Source organism: Aulonocara stuartgranti (genome assembly GCF_965226115.1).
Source record: "Aulonocara stuartgranti genome assembly, chromosome: 1".
NCBI lineage: Eukaryota > Metazoa > Chordata > Actinopteri > Cichliformes > Cichlidae > Aulonocara > Aulonocara stuartgranti.
The window spans coordinates 3,937,827-3,955,681 of NC_138939.1; the positions used below are offsets into that span (position 1 = coordinate 3,937,827).

A 17,855-nucleotide genomic window follows, 5' to 3' on the forward strand; every position below is an offset into this window, starting at 1 on the left:
CCTCCCAGAGTCTGCTTCTACCGGAGACGTCCTACTGTTAAAAGGTTCCTTCTGCTCATAGAGAATAGTTATGTCATAGAGGTTTCCATCTAAAATACTGAAAGGTATTTACCTTACTGTGAAAAGTGCCTTGGGATGACAATCATGGTGATTTAGTAATATATACATGTAATTGAAAGTTAATGATTTTGTGTTTTGGGCCAAGGTGCACTTTCAAGTCTTTCTCTTTGAACCTAAATGCCTTCAAGTCGAATTGAAATCATCTTAAGTAATTTTCCACCCTGAAACACTGTCACCATCATTGTATCTTTAATGGCTTTTTATAATATAAAAGCTCCTTTTCATCTCAGATGGCTGGAGGGACGTGTCTGCGTTTGATCCACAGATGCTGGCAGGCTGAGCCCCGGCAGGCAAACAAGAGTAGGTAAACAAACTAGCACTAAAGTCTACATGGAAATGTGCTGTTAACCGTGATATTGAAAAATGAGGGTTACACATGCATCTAACCAGCCAAAGATTAGAGTTGCAGGTAAATCACAATAATCAATTTTTATTGATTATTATTGTTATTTTTTTATTTATTGATCTCTGCAGGGAATCTCATCCTCTGTTTCCAGCTTCCAGGGACCGGCTCCAGGTGTAAGGCAGGAACAAGGACTGAATGATGGGAGAACTAGCCTGGCATGTTCTTTACAGCGGGGGAAACAAAGACCTAAGACTGAAACCATGAACCCTCCACAGCGTCCAGGGTTCATTGCCCACTCTCCATATCTGAATTCCATGAGCCTCATAGACTGCCCTTCCAGTACACATTGTATATATGACCCCACTGCACTACAAGCTTGTTTGTTCTAATTTACATGCCCCAACCTCGCTCCCTCTTTCAAATCATTCACCTCCCATTAGTACACGGTGTTCTGTCTGGTTCTGGAGCTGCACCAGTCCCCTCTGACTCCTTCCTCAAACCACAGCTTACACCATCTGCCATTGTGTGCTAGAAATGCTGTCAATTTCTTGGTCCTGTCCCAGATACATCTGGCTAATAAGCATTCTGTAGTGACGCATGCTGGTTTGATTGAAGTTTGCTCAGAGTGAAAAGAAACCAAACCATCAACTGATTTTGGAACAGAGAAATTAAAGTATATGTGTGAAAATGCATTTAAATGCCATTTAAGGCATTTTTATCTGACATCAGCTGATGACCTAAACAGCTTGTTTTTGTTCGATGGCTTTCTCCAAAAGTTGTAGACCTAAAATGTTACTGCAAGCATAAATGAAGTTGATTGTTTGGTGCCAAACCTTTTCAGCTGGTCACTACTCAAAAGTCAAGTATGCCCAAATGTGTCTGTGTAGGTTCTCAGTCATCCGGGACATGCAATTGTCTGCCATCTATAATCCAGTTTTGAGGTTCCTTCCCAGACGCCTTCACGCTCACTCACATCCTGGGCCATTTATAACCTTAGCAAGTCACATGATAGATAGGGTGAGGCTAGGTTTCACAATGGGTTCACCCGAAACCTTGGCTGACTATGGCCCACACCCGTTTTCACACCTTGGTTTGTGTGATTAGGCAGAGGATCAATAGGGGGTCCATGGCCCTCTGGGAGACTTAAAATTTGGGACTCTCCACCAATAGTACTTCTTGGATGAAATGTCTTCAAGAAACCTAAAGAAGTCCAGATGCTTTTCTTTCCAAGCTCCTTAGACTACGCCCAAATGCGTGCACATGGAATTTGCTGCAAAGATCCCTAAAACACAGTCAAGACAACAAATATAAACTAATATGGATGAACCCCCCCAAAAAAAAAAAACAGTTATCTTGTGACTGTGATGATTTATCTGTGAGGGCACATTTGGTGTTATGGTCTCTAAATAAAACGCCTCATCTAAATATAGTAAATCAAGCTGTAGATTATTGTGATATTTTTGCGAGTGTGTGTTTGTTTGTGGCTTTGAGTTTCAATATGTATTTACATGAAGCTGAATAATACTCAGTGTTCCTGCGTGAGGAGGTGGTAAGACAAAGGGTCATCAACACGCACCTTCAGCACAGACTGCAAGCTCTGCCAATTCATACATGAAACAGTGCAGCGAAGAACGTCTCTGTCACACTAATTAGCCTTAATTTACATCATTTAGATGGATCGGAAAATCCATCTCTACATGATTTAAGTAGGTGCTCGTGCTATTTCAGTGGGATATTCTATGGCATATAAAGACATATCTGGTGGTGCGTTCAATAAAAAGCAGTCCATGCTGTGTTTAGGGAAGATTAAGAGAGTCTGCATCTGTGCTGTCAGACCACTGCTGTGTGGGGCACTTAGACGATAGATTGGTTTATTATTTAAGACAAAATAACTATTTGGCTTTTGAGCATTGAGCAGTATTGTCTGATTATTTATCTATTTTTTTGTAAGCATACATTTGGTCTTGATGTTGCTATTTTATCCACACACGATGAAACTAGTGCACTGGAGCAGGAGCAACCTCCCAGCGTAAAACCATCTGCCCCCTTATACTGCTGCAAATGTCCTAGAACCGATCTGCTGTGGCCCAGTAAAGAGTTCAGTTTGAGTTTTGACGTGGATTGAAGAATGTATTTTTGTGGCATGCTGTGAACATGGATTGGCTCTGTGTGTGAAAACAAAATAAATATTTATGAAACCGGTTCTCCAACCTTTTCTGGCTTTCCCCACCTCAGAATCTGAAGCTTTAGTCAATAATCAACACTGAATGTTGCTTAAATAAACATGAGTGTGACTGCACCACTAAATTCTGGCTTATTCATTTTCCCTAAACATCAAAAAACTCCACGACCCAGCACTGGGGCCCACACCACAGTCTGAAAACCGCTCATCTATGACAATAACACCACCTGACAATGATGAACAGATTCACCATAATACAAAAATATCACATTCAATGCTAAAAAAATAGCCACTGGAGTTTAAAGAGGAACTCTTGACCTTTGGGACATACTTTGTGTACTTTCAGACTATGTTCATTTTATAATAAACACTTATTTTTAGCATGTGCATGGTATCACTTCTAAGCCTAAAACATACTGAAAATATTCAGAGAGTATTAAAAATAGGTATTCTAATAAAAAGTAATACAATTTGTACATTTACCATGCAGCAGCATGGTAATGGAAGTATTAACCCTACCATAGAACCAAGTCCGCCAGAGCTTATATTATATTTTTACATGCCGTAGTGCCATTTTTGGGAGCATTTCAAGTTGATATACATCAATACAACCATTATAGCCCAAATTTTTATAATATGTATGCATTAAGTGCATAGAAATTACATAAATTGCAAAAAAGTGCAATAAACTACAAACAAATTGAAAATCGTTTTTGTTTTTTAACATATATTTCTAGTTAGAGAAATTTAAAGAGGCTTATCCCTCAAAACTGTAAATACAAAAAAGTTGCACAAAATAGTTTCCCACCACAGGAAATTTATTTTGAGCGTCTTCATAGTTTTATTTTTGAAATACACCAATTTTTATACACTGCAGGAAAAACGAAAATAAATATTATAATGCAAATTTGCAAAATAACAGCATATGCATCAAAATAAAATATTTCCAGCAGTGCAATATGAGTCCTAAGCATCCCAGAAACGACACAGAAAGTCATAAAGTCAAAGATAACTTTTAAAAACACCAGTATAGGCTCATGAGGCCCTGATGGTAAAAAACTACATTTCCGCGAAAACGACGTCACTTCCGGTTTTGGGCAGGTAATGGCGGACATGCGAAAGTTCGTGCTGACGTCTATTCCAACGTAGGAAGTGTTACAAACAGCTGATCGGATTGGCAAAGCCATGTTTTTGTTGCTGCAAGTGCTTTTTATGCAGTTTTTGCAAAGCTATATGTGGAAGGAAACTGTGACTTAGGACAAGCTGATGGCATAAGATGTAAGTACAACTCCTCCAGTTTCATATGCAAAAAAAAATTATTGCGCTAGCTTACGTGGTTGCAGTGCTACTGGGATTTTAAAATAGTTACGCAAAACGGAGCATGCCCGCTCCGACCGGCTTTAAAGGGTTAATTAGTTCATATAAGACAGTGTAGCAAATTTAATACACAATAAAACCCCAAACTCTGATTCGAGTAAAGGACTTCATGTCCAGGTGGATTTTTATGGCTAGCAATGCATCTGTATAATAGTAACTCATTTCATTTGACAAGGATAAAACCAGAGTCCTCCTGAGGCAAATTGAATAGATTGCACTTAGTTGTCAAAGGCCCACATCTGTGTATCTAACACCCCACAGTTCACAGTGGATGTCAAAACAAGCGCCAAGCCATAAATTCATGGAAACTCATCTGTGATTTTTTTAAAAAGGGGAAAGAAGTAGATCTGAGGAGTGCTGGAGTGTTTCAGAGAAAAGGGAATTTGGAACCACCAGGACTTTTCCGAGAGTTGGTTGTTCAGCCAAAAGTAACTGACTCAGTAGCAGTCCTTCAATCAGACACTTAGAGTAGAGTGGCTAGATGGAAGCCACTCCTGAGTAAAAGACACACAACAGCTCGCCTAAAGTTTGCCAGACTGCATTTAAAGGACTCTGAAAGCATAAGAAAAAAAAAAGTCTGATGAAACAAAAGGTCTGGTCTGATGAGAAAAAAATTGAACGCTTCGGGCAGAACTCCAGGTACTCAACATTCGCGTTCCAGCCAGCCACAGCAAAACACCATTATTAAGCCTCCAGACGACACTACAGTGGTTGGACTGAGTCTCCCTACAGGGTGGAGGTCTGTAAACTAACAGCATGGTGCTGCTACTACAGCCTGGTACTCAACCCCTCAGAACATCAGAGGGCAAGATCAGGAACCCATTCCATTATTCATCGACAGATACAGAGCGGATCGAGCACCCAGCTTTAAGTTCGCAGGAAGCCAGAGTATCACCTCAGGTGAAAAAGGCAGAGGAGGGTCTAATTCCCAAGAATGCTCAGCAGCTCCTCTGCTGTATCATAGAAAAATAAAAACACATTAAAGCATTTCTGTAGAGCTCTAATGGCAGCTAACAGATTCTTCCAATCTAATATAAAGAACTTGAAAGGATCTGCCAAGAAAAAAATGGCAAAAGCAGCCTAATTTAAGAGAGTTTCAAATGACCTGAAGCTGCATGTGCTTCCCTGGGATTTCTACAAACCTCTGAGAGAAGGGTGTAAACAATAAACGATAAACTTCAGTTTTTAAGATTTGTTTTAAAAACAATACTCAGTTATGGAGTCTTAGCCCCGAACCGAGCACGTGTCTCAGACCTGCTGCTATCATCCACAGACGTCTGTATTGTTCATTAGTATATTTGTCATAGTAGCTGCTGTATTGCTGATTGGCTAATAGAATTAAATGTATGTTGGTATCACTACAACTACGACTGTGTAACCACAGTCGCCCCCTGCTGGCCAGCGGGAAGAATGCAGATTTAAGGCACTGGTTTTTTCAGAGCTGGAAGCAATGTCCAAATAAAAATACAAATTTACAGCAAAAATAAAGACGTTTAAAGGCAATTTCAAAAATAATAGAAAACGTTTGATTAATTGTACTAACAGAGAAGACAGAAATTCAGTTCAATTCAATTTTATTTATATAGCGCCAAATCACAACAACAGTCGCCTCAAGGTGCTTTATACTGTAAGATAGACCCTACAATAACACATACAGAGAAAAACCAACAATCATATGACCCCCTATGAGCAAGCACTTTGGCAACAGTGGGAAGGAAAAACTCCCTTTTAACAGGAAGAAACCTCCGGCAGAACCAGGCTCTGAGTGTGACATTCTAGTCTTTAACTATTCTGTTATTTAGAGCTAATTATCATGTATATGCATCAGTGCGTTGCACCTGATTGCTAGCATTGGTTGATAAGTCCCTTCTGGTTCCACAAACAAAAACATGGTGGCAGCATGTCTGTGTAGATTCGCAATCATCCAAGTCACAGTAGTCCTGAAAACCTAAAAAGAAGGTAACTGAATTTCTTTAGATTAACATGGTGGAAAAAATGTAACGCTGAATCTTCCCAAGGTTTAAAGATAATAGCCATCATCGCTTTACAAACCATGCTGTCTATGTCCATCTTTTACATAGAGCCTACGTTATTGATGTTCTGACATGACTGTTTAAAAAAGATAAGTTTGCATTTGACTGCTTTTCTGTAGTCAAATGCAAACTTATCTATCTTTCGAATATTTATTGTTGTACAATCTACTGTACAATATAAAGCTCCTTGAGGCGAAGGAAAAAGGAAAAAACTTGGAATGAGTTAAAGAGAAAAGGTGTTCAGAAAAACAAGCAAGTATTGGATGTCAGTGTCAAGCCAGCAGTAATAAGCCAAGTTAATAATGCAATAACAACATAATCCTGAGAGAAAAACAGCTGCTGAAACACAACATGAGGGCATAGAGGTGCGTGCAAAGAAAGGATGATATCTACGCAAAGCTACACAAACGTAAAAGCCCGAAGAAGCATAAAGAATAAATTAATTTGCATTGCGCTGTGCAGAATCAATATTCCAGCTACATGATACATTCAGAGGACTATGCCATTAATCATTAAAATACTCAAGAGATTGCCAGTTGGACTTTGACTCGGTTTGGAGCCGTGCTGACATTTCTGAACTAGAAACTTTGCTCTGAACTCAGAACCCCCGAGGAGCACCCCGGGGACTGACTGTGTCAGTGCTGCTGGTCTCTCAGTCCAATCAGTGGAGGAGACTGCTCCATGGATGTTCAAGCTAAAAATATCATTTCAATGTTTTAATGACATCAGGAATCGTCCTAACATCTAGCCCTTGTGACCACATTAGGTTTTGCATTGTTCATGCAATGAGGTCATGCATTATTTCATCTTCATGAGGTTTTGCATGAATGTATCATTTCTTTCATGATGAAATCAGGCACAAAATCATGCATTTCCTTACATATAAATGATGCTAAAAATTCAAGTGGATTTACATCCATTATTTTTTTTTCCACAGGTCATGATGAGTCACTGGTCTATTTTTCTACAGAGAGATGAACGAAGAAAAACCCAGCTGAAGTTTTAATAATGAAGCTGGTTTCCAGCTGGTAATCCAGCTGTTTATACCACAGGCCAACGACATGCAGTTAGTGGGAATAGGTTAATTGATCAATCCAAATTGCCCATAGGTGTGAATGCGGGAGTGAATGTGAGTGTGAATAGTTGTTTGTCTCTGTGTGTACCCTGTCTCTCGCCCTATGACAGCTGGGATGGGCTCCAGCGCCTCCCGCGACCCTGAAAAAGGATAAGCAGAAGCGAATGGATGGATGGAGAAATTCTAAAGTGGCTGTGACTAATATAATCTGCTATTACACATCTCTAACCCTACACTGACCTCAAGGCTTTATAACAGGACTTTACTAATGGGTTTGTTTTAGCCTAAACCATTTTTCCAAACTTTTGCAGGTTAAACCAGTCAAACAGGAAATAAAAGGAAGCCTTTAAAATGTTCCCAGTCAATCCTCCAATAGCAGCCTCTCAGTCAAGTGTGTTTCTGACACCACCGCCTCTTGAAAATTGATAGCAATCTAGCAAACAGCTGTTGAAATGTCTCATTCGAACTACAAATGTCAACTTGGTACAAATGGAAAGTAAAGTCAAGGATCACCCCACTTATTAAAGATTCATCCTCCAAGTATCACACACGTTAAAATGACTTATGTGCTGGAGGTGCTAGAATACACACACACACACCCCACCAACTATGAAGCCTTCATGTTGTAGGAACCTCAGTACCAGCAGACAAGGGAAAGCTCATAGCTGACCATATCAAACCACACAACAGATCAGGATCAAAGGGAATGAGCGAATATGAACGTTTTTGGGAGTAGAATTTGTCTTTAATCTTCACCAATCACAACATTCTCAGAGAACTGCTTTTGAGAGTTGCTGCCCTTCTTTTGTTCTTGCTATTCAAACATTTGGAGTGTGCACAAGAAATATTTGATGAAGGCTTAAAAAAAAAAGAAAAAAAGAAGTCTCTCTCGTCGCTACTTAAATTTCAGAGTGAGGAATGCTTGACCAATCGAGCGCAGGATGCTCTACCGACTGAAATTACTACCAAAGCCCCCGGAGCATTGATCTCAATTTCTGCAGGTTTGGGTAAACAGCACCTTATACGCCTACAAATCAAGTAATTAACACTTAAAACAGCGCTGAGCCTCAACAGGATCAAGGTTGGATGTCGCATTTAATATAAGCCCGGAGCCAAATTTGAAGGAAGATGTTGGAATGGAGGAGAAAAGAAAAGGAGAAATGATCATTTGAGTGTCTGGCTGGTCTCCGGGTGTGAAAGAGGTGCCCTGTGAATCACCAATGAGACAATCAGACATGGCCAGCAGCAGTGTGACACCAACACCATCTTCCTCACCACACATCTCCCACTTTTTCTTTCTCTCGCCGTGCTGCGCGCAGCCTCGGCTGTGCTATCTATTCAGCTCCCTCTTGTTTTCTTTTGGTATTGTGTGTCGTCCTGTTTTATTTTGCACTCCTCTGATCTGCTTTCTCTTCTTGGGCTGTGCTCGTCTCATACTGCTCTTTACTGTTCTGTTGTATTGTCCTCAATTAAACAACGGGAACATGTCATTGTACTGACAGCTCTCTGAGTACGACTGAGCCCGAGGCGCTTTCTCAGCAGAGGATCCTTCAGGGACTGGAATACAAAGCTAAAAGGTACAGGTGGATGAATATTCAACAAGCAAAAACATAAAGGAAAGAAAGAAAAATGTGGATTTTAACAACAGAAAATCAAACACCAGAATGTTTCAGTTGATCCGCTCACAGGCGAGACAAAGGGCTGCTATACAGCTTTACCTTTGAAATTTACTGCCTAAAGTCCAACCCAAAGACTCCATCCCACAGCCCCCCTCCCTCACCACCATCCTGTCACATTCAACACTTCAGGTGAGGAACGAGCTGCCAAAGATCGAGGTGCGAAAGGCTTCAGGTCCTGATGGCATCAGCCTCCGGAGGTGCTGCACAGACCAACTGTGTGGCATCATGGGATACATGTTCCCTGAAGCCTGAAGCTACTTTCCCCAGCCTGAAGCTGGGGAAAGTAGCACAGCTGTGGAAGACCTCCGGTGTGGTACCAGTGCAATAGACTACACATCCAAAGGACCTCATCAGCTACAGGCCGGTAGCACTGATCGTGCATCTCATAAAGACCCTTGAGAGGCAGTTCCTAAAATATCGCACCCTGTTTAGCTCTTCATTGGATCAGTTGCAGTTTGCCTACCAGCCTGGCATCAGGGTGGATGATGCCATCATCTACCTCCTGCACCAAGCTCTGACCCACCCGGAGAAGCCTGGAAGATTTCTCCAGTGCTTTTAACACCATCCGACCTCTGAGGGACAAGCTGGAGCTGTCAGGAGTGGACCACCACCTGTCCTAGTGGATACTGGACTACCTCACTGGTCGCCCACAGTAGATGAGGACACCCTCTACACCTCAGACTTCTCCATCAACTACCCAGGCTGCCATCTACAAAGGTTCTCTGATGACTCTCCCATCGCTAGCCTCATTAGGGTGAAGATATATCAGAGTACAGACAGTGGATTCAGGACTTTGTGGACTGGTGCCAGTGGAACCATCTCCTGATCAGACTCTGAGGAGACTGAGATCTTTTGGAGTGGCAGCCATCTCTAATGGTGTTGTCTGTTGGAACAGCAGCTAATCTATTGCTGAAAGGAAGCTGAAGCGGTTGGATAAGCTGATCAGGAAGGCCAGCTCTGTTTTAAGGTGGTAGGAGACAGAAGAACTCTGCATCACTCTTGGACAATGACTTTATGCCATGCATGAAGAACAAAGGAGCGATATCGGAGGTCACCACATGATCCAGTAGCTTGTAAGACCACCTTTAACACCAATAACTTCAAGTAACAGTACGGGAGTTTTTCCCCTGGTAACCCTTCCAACCAAGCCCTGCTTACTCAGTCCAACAGCTTTAACATTTAACATGCTAACTGTGGACTGTAGAGTCTGGGATGCAGCTCTTGGGCTTTTTGCAGTTTCTCTGAGTGTTGCCCAGTCTGACCTTGGGGAGACCGACCACTTCTGCATCATTGTATTAACACACACCAGAAAGCTCCAGAGCCACAAACTGACATAACTACACTTTTATAGAGGTGCCGACACGTGCTAATGATCCATTAAAGAAGTGTTTGATTAGCAGAACCTGGCTGCTCTTTAACCTCTTAAAAATATTAAGAATGTACTTAATTTACAGGACTACATTATATATATATATGCACTGTGTATAGTACAGTTTTACATAGCAGTACAAACAGTTACTGTATAGGGATTCAGGTTGATGTAATTTAATGTGCTGAAAGGAGATCCCTGGATTTGGATCATTTACTCTGCTAATGCAGTGAGGCATCCTGTTAATCCAATGTTTCACTGAAGCCCTCCATCTACCTTTTAAAACGTATACAAACCAGATCATAATAGCTAATCTCGCTCACAATCCATCACAATTTACAGGCTACTGTAATATGTAAAGCACAGAGGGGTCGGCTGTACTGCACAAACTAATGAGAATTAACATCCATTGAGACATCAGAGAGGCTCACAGTCATATCCAGGACAACTTGATCCCATTTACCACCAAACAAAAGTGTTTGAGTTCAGAAGCATCGTGGTCAGCTGTAACCACGGTCATAAAAAGCATTGGGCATGTTGACATAATGGTGGTAGTAAGGATCCAACTAAGCTTTCCTAATGTGGGAGTCAACCAGTAAGACCACTCCCTCCACCATCATGACACACAAGATTATGACCATCATCGTCATCATAACAGGATAACCTAGGTACACAGATTAGTCCATGCAAACGCTCATTTCATGAAAATCATAATCCGAACCAACACTTTGAGCAGCAGTTTTTGCAAAAAGGGAACGGTGACCATAAAAGGACCATATATTCCTGTGACCTTGACCACAATTGTGTACAATTTTGATTAAATCTGACCAACACTGTAGGAGTAGCAAATCTTGTGAACTGAACGAACAGAGAGATGAATGAACAAACAGGCAACGGACGCCACAAGCTTCGGTCAGATGAGCTAAATAACTGAACTGTAATTACATCTGCAGATAAAGAAGATAAGCCTAAATAGGATTTGTCATGTTACACATACACAGTTACAAGCTTGGACGTCTTTTTGTTAACCAAAAGTTCAGAACACACACTTTTCTAAACAGTTTTTTCTACTCTTATCTGTATGATGTCAATGAGAGCAGATATCCTCATGCACTCATGAAACAAGCAGGATTCACAGAGGACCTACATTAAAAAATTTTTTTTTCTTTTTTTCTGAACTATGAATGTAAAGCTACTTTAGTACAGTCTGAGAATAAATATGGCATCATGGGGGAGTATAAAAGGTCCTGCTCCAAGCTTTGGAATAACCTTCATTAGGAAGGGAGAGATGTGATATTAAAAAGCTTTCACAGACGTTCTTAAGATTTAGGTCAGCGAGGATCTCAATGTACCCTCAACTCTGTACAACAGATCCAACGAAGTAAACGAGCAGAATCATGCAGAATCTGAATAATCATTAAAAAGAATTCCCATCTGGTAAAATTCACACAAATAACTTGAGAAGTCTGATTAATAACTGCCTGAAAACTTCAGTGCAAGACTTGGAAACTTCTTGAGATCACGTCTGCAGAAACATTCATTCTTGATTAGCTGTCGTACAACTTCATTTTTGTTTGTTAGAGTATATTAAATCACGCAGTAAGTATTAGTTGCTTTACATGTAGAGTGACATAAAAAGTTATTTTAGAGTTACTGACCTTATGAAAATCAGGCTGTCATTTTGAAAACACTGATCGATAAAACGGAGCGCACCATCTTCGTGGGGTCTCTGTTTGTTTCCACACTAGACTTATAAACACATTAACTCCCACATAATAAAAAAAACGCCCTTGATTAGCTAATTACAAACACCTGGCGCTCTACCGTCGTACCACTTTAGAGTGCACGAACTTTATGAATGAAAGCTTCAATTTTTTCAAGTGTCAGTTTCAAATCTATCGTGCACTCCACTGTCACATAATAGTAATTTTGTACTCATCAGTACTTTAATGAAAATTGCAGCATTTGTCAGCCTGCACACGAAGCAGATTCACCTCCGTGCTCCTCCCGCCTCGCTGCAGTGCGTTCACGATAACACTGCCCATGGCTGCATCAATACAGAGTTATAGCTTTAAACATTATATTAAGCATCATTATTGTTTCCAAATTGCTTATAGTTAGGATGGGAAGTATTGCCGTAGAAACACGACAGTAATACAGTCTGACAGATGTGCGTAACAGGCAGTACATTTACAGGACTTACCCAGTAAGGCCATGAAGCAGATACAGATGGCAAAGAGGGAGCTGAAGCTGAGGCCCACGTCCTCCCTGTATATGGCCAGTGTCGTCTCACAGCGGTGTCCTCGGTAACCCTCCGGGCAGTGGCAGGTGAATTTGGAGGGCGACTGGGCCACGCAGGTCCCGCGGTGACAGGGCCGCATAGCACAAAGGGTGTACACGCAAGACTTTTTGGTCCCGTTTACACTGATCATGTGACCAGGAGGACATCTGCAAAAGACAAGAGTTGGATAGAGACAGCAGGCGGTCAGGAACAGAGAAAACAAGCAAAAAAACCCACCTGTATATTTCATGTAGATTAACATTAGACATGTTCGTGACATTTGATAAGGTGAACAACATGAGAATAAAAAGAGAACTGTTACTGTTACCTCATCAGAATATACACTCCTCTTATATTATGTAGCTGTGAAAGTCAAACGTGACAGTGTGGCGAGTTCACAATAACTGGTGAGCCAAAAGCTCAGGTTTCAGAACATTTTTTCTCCATTGGTGGATCTGTAGACCTTTGTGACATCACAGAGCGAGGCTGAAATGCTGCAGTATTAACACACTTGTTCCTCTCTGTCAGTTCTCTGATGTCCTGACCTCAGGGAAGAGGAAACAACGGCAGCATGAACGCTCTGCTTCAGCTATTATTCTGAAATCGAGGGCGATAAGACAGGACAAGGCACCGGAAGACTGGGAATTTTAGGAATGTGTGTAAATACTTAAAACTATAAATAAATGCATGTAGCGCAATTATTGTATTCAAATGATGTTTCTCTAAAACATACTTGAGCAAAGAAAGTGTGCAATAAAATAGTTGAACAAATGCAATTGACTAAAAAGTTACTGAAGTAAGCTGGCTTGTCATTATCTCCCTCTGGTCTTAACGGAGTTATTTACTACTTTAATAGGTGATCTTACACAGATGTACACTTGAACAGAGAACTGGACTGCAGGGGATGAAAGTGCTGACAGTGGCACTGGCAGTAACTAGGATGGTTTTATGCAGACAGGGGCACATTTTCTGCCTCACTTCAGAAAGCACTACTATAATTAAAAGCTCATTTGGGTGTAACAGTTCAAACAAACATTTTATGAGCCCATTAATTCACCATCCCATTCAAAGTCTATGGAAAAGCTCCAGGCTGAACATTTTGATGACATCAGAGTCGTACCTCTGCTCTCCGCAGATATGCTCGTCCTTATAAATATTGACTTAACTTTACTATGAAAGGAGCGACGCTAAATCCAAATTGGTGCTGTAATTCATCTCGTAACTGCTCTTTCTCAGCTACAGAAACTAACCCAGACGAGGCAGTAAAGGGTTAATTTCCTGTATCTTCTCCCAGAATCTGTCTCTGAATTATGTTCTTATCTGCTTAGCTATTTAAACTCACTGTGTGGGTGAGAGTCTCAGGAAATCTCAACGTTTGTTTTTAATGCAATTCCTTGAGGACACAGTTCGATTCAAAATCCATTTTTGATTCGATATGAAAGAAAGGCAGGAACTGTGCTTTGGCTTTTATTTTAGTACATTGTGTACCAACACCTTTGATTCCTTCTGTCATGAAATATAAGAATTCAGACCAAGAGAAAACAGTGGGGAGAAGACGTGTGAGAACAAGCAGGCTTTCATTTCACCCAGTCATTTATTTAAAGGCATTAACTTAGAGCGTTACCAAAGCACAAGGTTATGAGATCAAAGGCAAACTTCTAGACCAACATCATGGGCTAATTTTTTGGTAAACAATGGACGTTTATGTGTGTGATTGTACTAAGAAGTAAATAAGGCCGAGCTCTCTGTGGTGTTGTTGCTGCTGTGCTGTTTCCAGCAGTGAAGAAAAGACTCTCTAACATCTGCAGCACCTTTGAAATGAAAAAAGCTGAAATAAGTTTATTTTCTTCAACCAAAAGTTGGTAGATTATTATTTTTTTGTTGGCTTCAGTGTGAAGGTGGCGGTCAGTCAAAACCGTTCAGCTTATGACGAAACGAAATGAAAACGTTTAATGTAAAAATCTCATTTAATCGAGACAGTTAAGACGTTGGACATCCTCTGTCCTCCAGTGCCACACGCTTGCTTGGCGAGAAAAAGGTTGCTTGTTTAATTCCAAGCAAAGACCCGAATTCTCTTTGTCAGGAAGGGCATCCGGCATGAAACCCTGCAGGGTCAAACATGGGGAGCTAACAGATGTGGCTTTTAAAAGAAGCTTTTTCATTGGGCCAGCTGATGTGGAGGTTTTCCAGGCATGCCCAACTGGGTCTTACCCCAGGGTAGACAGGGAACTTGTGGTGAATATACATCTATGAGCTGGGCGTCAGGATTCCCAAGGAGTAACTGGGAAAACCTGCTGGGGATAAGAATATCTGGAATACCTGCATGGGCCATGGTTTACACATATACTTTACCATTAATCGTTTGGTTAAATGCCCCAGACAACTTAATAACTTAACTAACTACTATTTGTGAACCAGGTGATCGCTGGGTGTGGTGTCAGTCTCGTCACCGTTTGGTTAATTTTTAGAAATTCTTTATTTTCAGACAGCAGTTTATGTTCACAGGACAAATATCAGAACAGATACGATGTTCTAATTTGTGTTATGACTCGGCTCAAAAGCCGCAACATAAAAAAAGGAGATGAATACCAGAGTGTTAGTGAGAAGAGGTTTGGCTAAAATAGCTGGTGCCACCAAGGCAAAGACTAGTGAGCTTCTCGAAAGCCCGCCTCTGGTATGCTTCTATCCACACCTGATTGGGTGTGGCCAATTAGCAACAGGTGACCACACTGTGGAGATTAGGGGCTGCAGAGGGGCGTAACGTTTGTCTTTAACATGAAGGACTGCTGTTGACGAGGGGCACATTTTTCTTAATCCTAATCAAGCATAAAGTAAAAATACAAAAACCAGCGATTTGTGCCACGGTCCCCTTCTAATCTTCTAAAGTGGACTTGGTAGGTTTCTAATTTTCTCTGGCTAATAAAACCACAAGCAGTGAGCAAAGGACACAGGTGGCATCTGACAGCATGAGGTGATACTAGTCTGATATACAATATAGCTGTATACAAAAAAACTAGTCTTTACTAGTCTTTAGTACAGATAGAGTGATCACACACAAACCTTAAATATATGCGAGGATAGACTAACTTTTACTCTCTATGATTTTGAGAAAATGATTCTGTTGCCGGCTGGGGAGGATAATTATTTATGCAACTCACTCTCGTTTTCCTCTAATGTCCATCTTGTACAGGATGCAGCTGTGAGGAGCTCTAACCAGTGCCAAAACAAGTAGATGCAACACTTTTTTTACCTTTTATGTTCTGCAGGACTTTTCTAAACTGTCATCTCATATAGCAGCATTTCAGAACGAGCTACCGCACATTCACCCCACGAGAGTTTTCAGTCGTGGCTCCTACCCCAGAACTCAGGAGAACCATCTTAAGAACAAACGCAAAGTGGAATTACTTGTCCAAACCAACTGAAGTCAGCATCACCATTAAACCATTTTCACTGTTCAGTTTATTTGTTTTTGTTTGTTATTGCAGATGTAAATATCAGTTTTTAAAATGACCACGTTCCTATCGATCTGTTAGACATTTTAAAAAGAAAATTAATTTGTGCAAAGGATTATTATGCCACAATCATAGCCAAGCACTCGGGAATAATTGTAGCGCGGTTGGAGCCTGTGTAGGTGTTGAATACAGGACACCTGACTGTCTAACAGAAAACACAGCTTCTCTTATCATTACCTGTCATTAGCCATGACTGCAGTTGGTGCTATGAAGAGTGCCTTATCATAACATGGAGCCTGTGTGCACTGTAATCAGTGACAGGTGTGGAGCTGTTAGACTTTCTGAAGCATGATTAATAATATTTTTTTATTTCTCTGGTGATAGAGATGTTTTTCATCTCAATGTTATGCTGTCATGCAGCTTGGGAATTCTGTTGCTTTTCTTAATAATGTGCTCTGGTAAATAAATAGTAAAGGTAAAAATAGAACTTAAAATATGAAATGTGCTCACAAAGTTCCACAACTCTGTCTATAAATTAAAAAAAACTCAAAATATTGTTTTTTATTCTGCTGATCTCTGCTTCACGATCATCTCTTTGTGCGTCTCTCCATGACTGAACCCATTTTTGTTCACTTACTGGAGTCCACTTCTGACCACATCTGTTTGGGCCCTAAGATTTCAACATGCCTCCTGGAAATCTTTTGAGGAATACCGACACTTCTGCATGAAACCGACTCTCTTACAGTTGGTGATGAGAGCTGGGTCTTTGGCTTCGATCACCCGGAAACCAGCGAGTGTGCGACACTGAAGGTGGCACATTATGTTAGAAACATGTGCAGCATGAATTTATTCCTTAGGGTCAAAGTGTCTGTCTATAACTTCTAGTATATTGTTAACTATCCTACTCACTAACATCGCCCATCCTCAGAATTATGTTTAGATTTTAGAGCTTTTATTTTAACATAATGGATGAGCAGCAGTGGGCTTTGCAGAAGGCAAGTGGTCAGAATGATAGGGTTCGTCTAAAATATCATTAATTTAAAGCTTTTGCAAACTACTTGCCATCCTTCCTGTGCCTGCATGGCTGAGATACAGAGACGTGGCAAATGTAAAATCAAAGTTTTTTATTTATTTTTTTTATCTTGTTGTGAGGCCGGTTGGATGTGCTGCCATATTCTCTGAAACGCCTGTGGAGACGGCTTATGGTTGAGAAATGAACATTCAATGCACGGGCGACAGATCTGGTTGACATTCCTGCTGTCAGCATGCCAGTTGCACGCTCCCTCATTGCTTGTGGCATCTGTGGCATTTTGCTGTGAGACAAAACTGCACATTCCAGGGTGGCCTTTTGTTGTGGGCAGTCTGAGGTACACCTGTGCACTACTCATGATGTCAGATCAGCATCCTGATGTGGCACACCTGTGAGGTGGGATGGATTATCTCAATATGGCAGATGTGCCCACTACCACACATTTGGACTGATTTGTGACCACTGTTTGGGAGGGATGGTTATATTGTGTATCTGGAATGAATTTTAGGTCTCTACGTCCATCCCATGGGGAATGGGAGCAGTAACAAAGGTGTTGCGTTTATATTTTTGTTGAGTGTAGTACTGTCTCTGTTTCCCCTCGTGAAGCAGTCGGTGCTCTGACAGATGCTTCGCCTCCACAACTGGAGGTCTGATCTGACGCCACAATAAGCTTCAATTAAACACAGTTTCGACTTTTTGATCCCCTCGACTATCCCCGCTTAGATGTGAAACAGTTATACTCTCTCTGTCTCCATTTACGTTTATGATAACCTGACTACAAACAGTGAATTTGTCATATTTTCTCTTTTCTTAAATGGAAAAAAAAAGGATCTGACAAATCTGACTGTGTCCCTATTTATTTGAGCCCAAATGCAGCATTAACAGCAATTACTTGACTATTTGACGGTGGC

The 17,855-nt window shown here is 41.0% G+C and overlaps 1 protein-coding gene across 2 annotated transcripts in view; it reads right to left on the reverse strand.

The window, feature by feature from the left end:
- The window catches only part of LOC309714747 (neural-cadherin), a 335,326-nt gene that overhangs the window by 15,950 nt on the left and 301,521 nt on the right, over positions 1 to 17,855 (reverse strand). For both annotated transcript variants that reach the window (XM_082547420.1, XM_082547421.1), the window contains exon 35: positions 12,385 to 12,629. In XM_082547420.1, the coding sequence (XP_082403546.1) occupies positions 12,385 to 12,629 (245 nt within the window). The remainder of the gene's footprint in view (positions 1 to 12,384; positions 12,630 to 17,855) is intronic.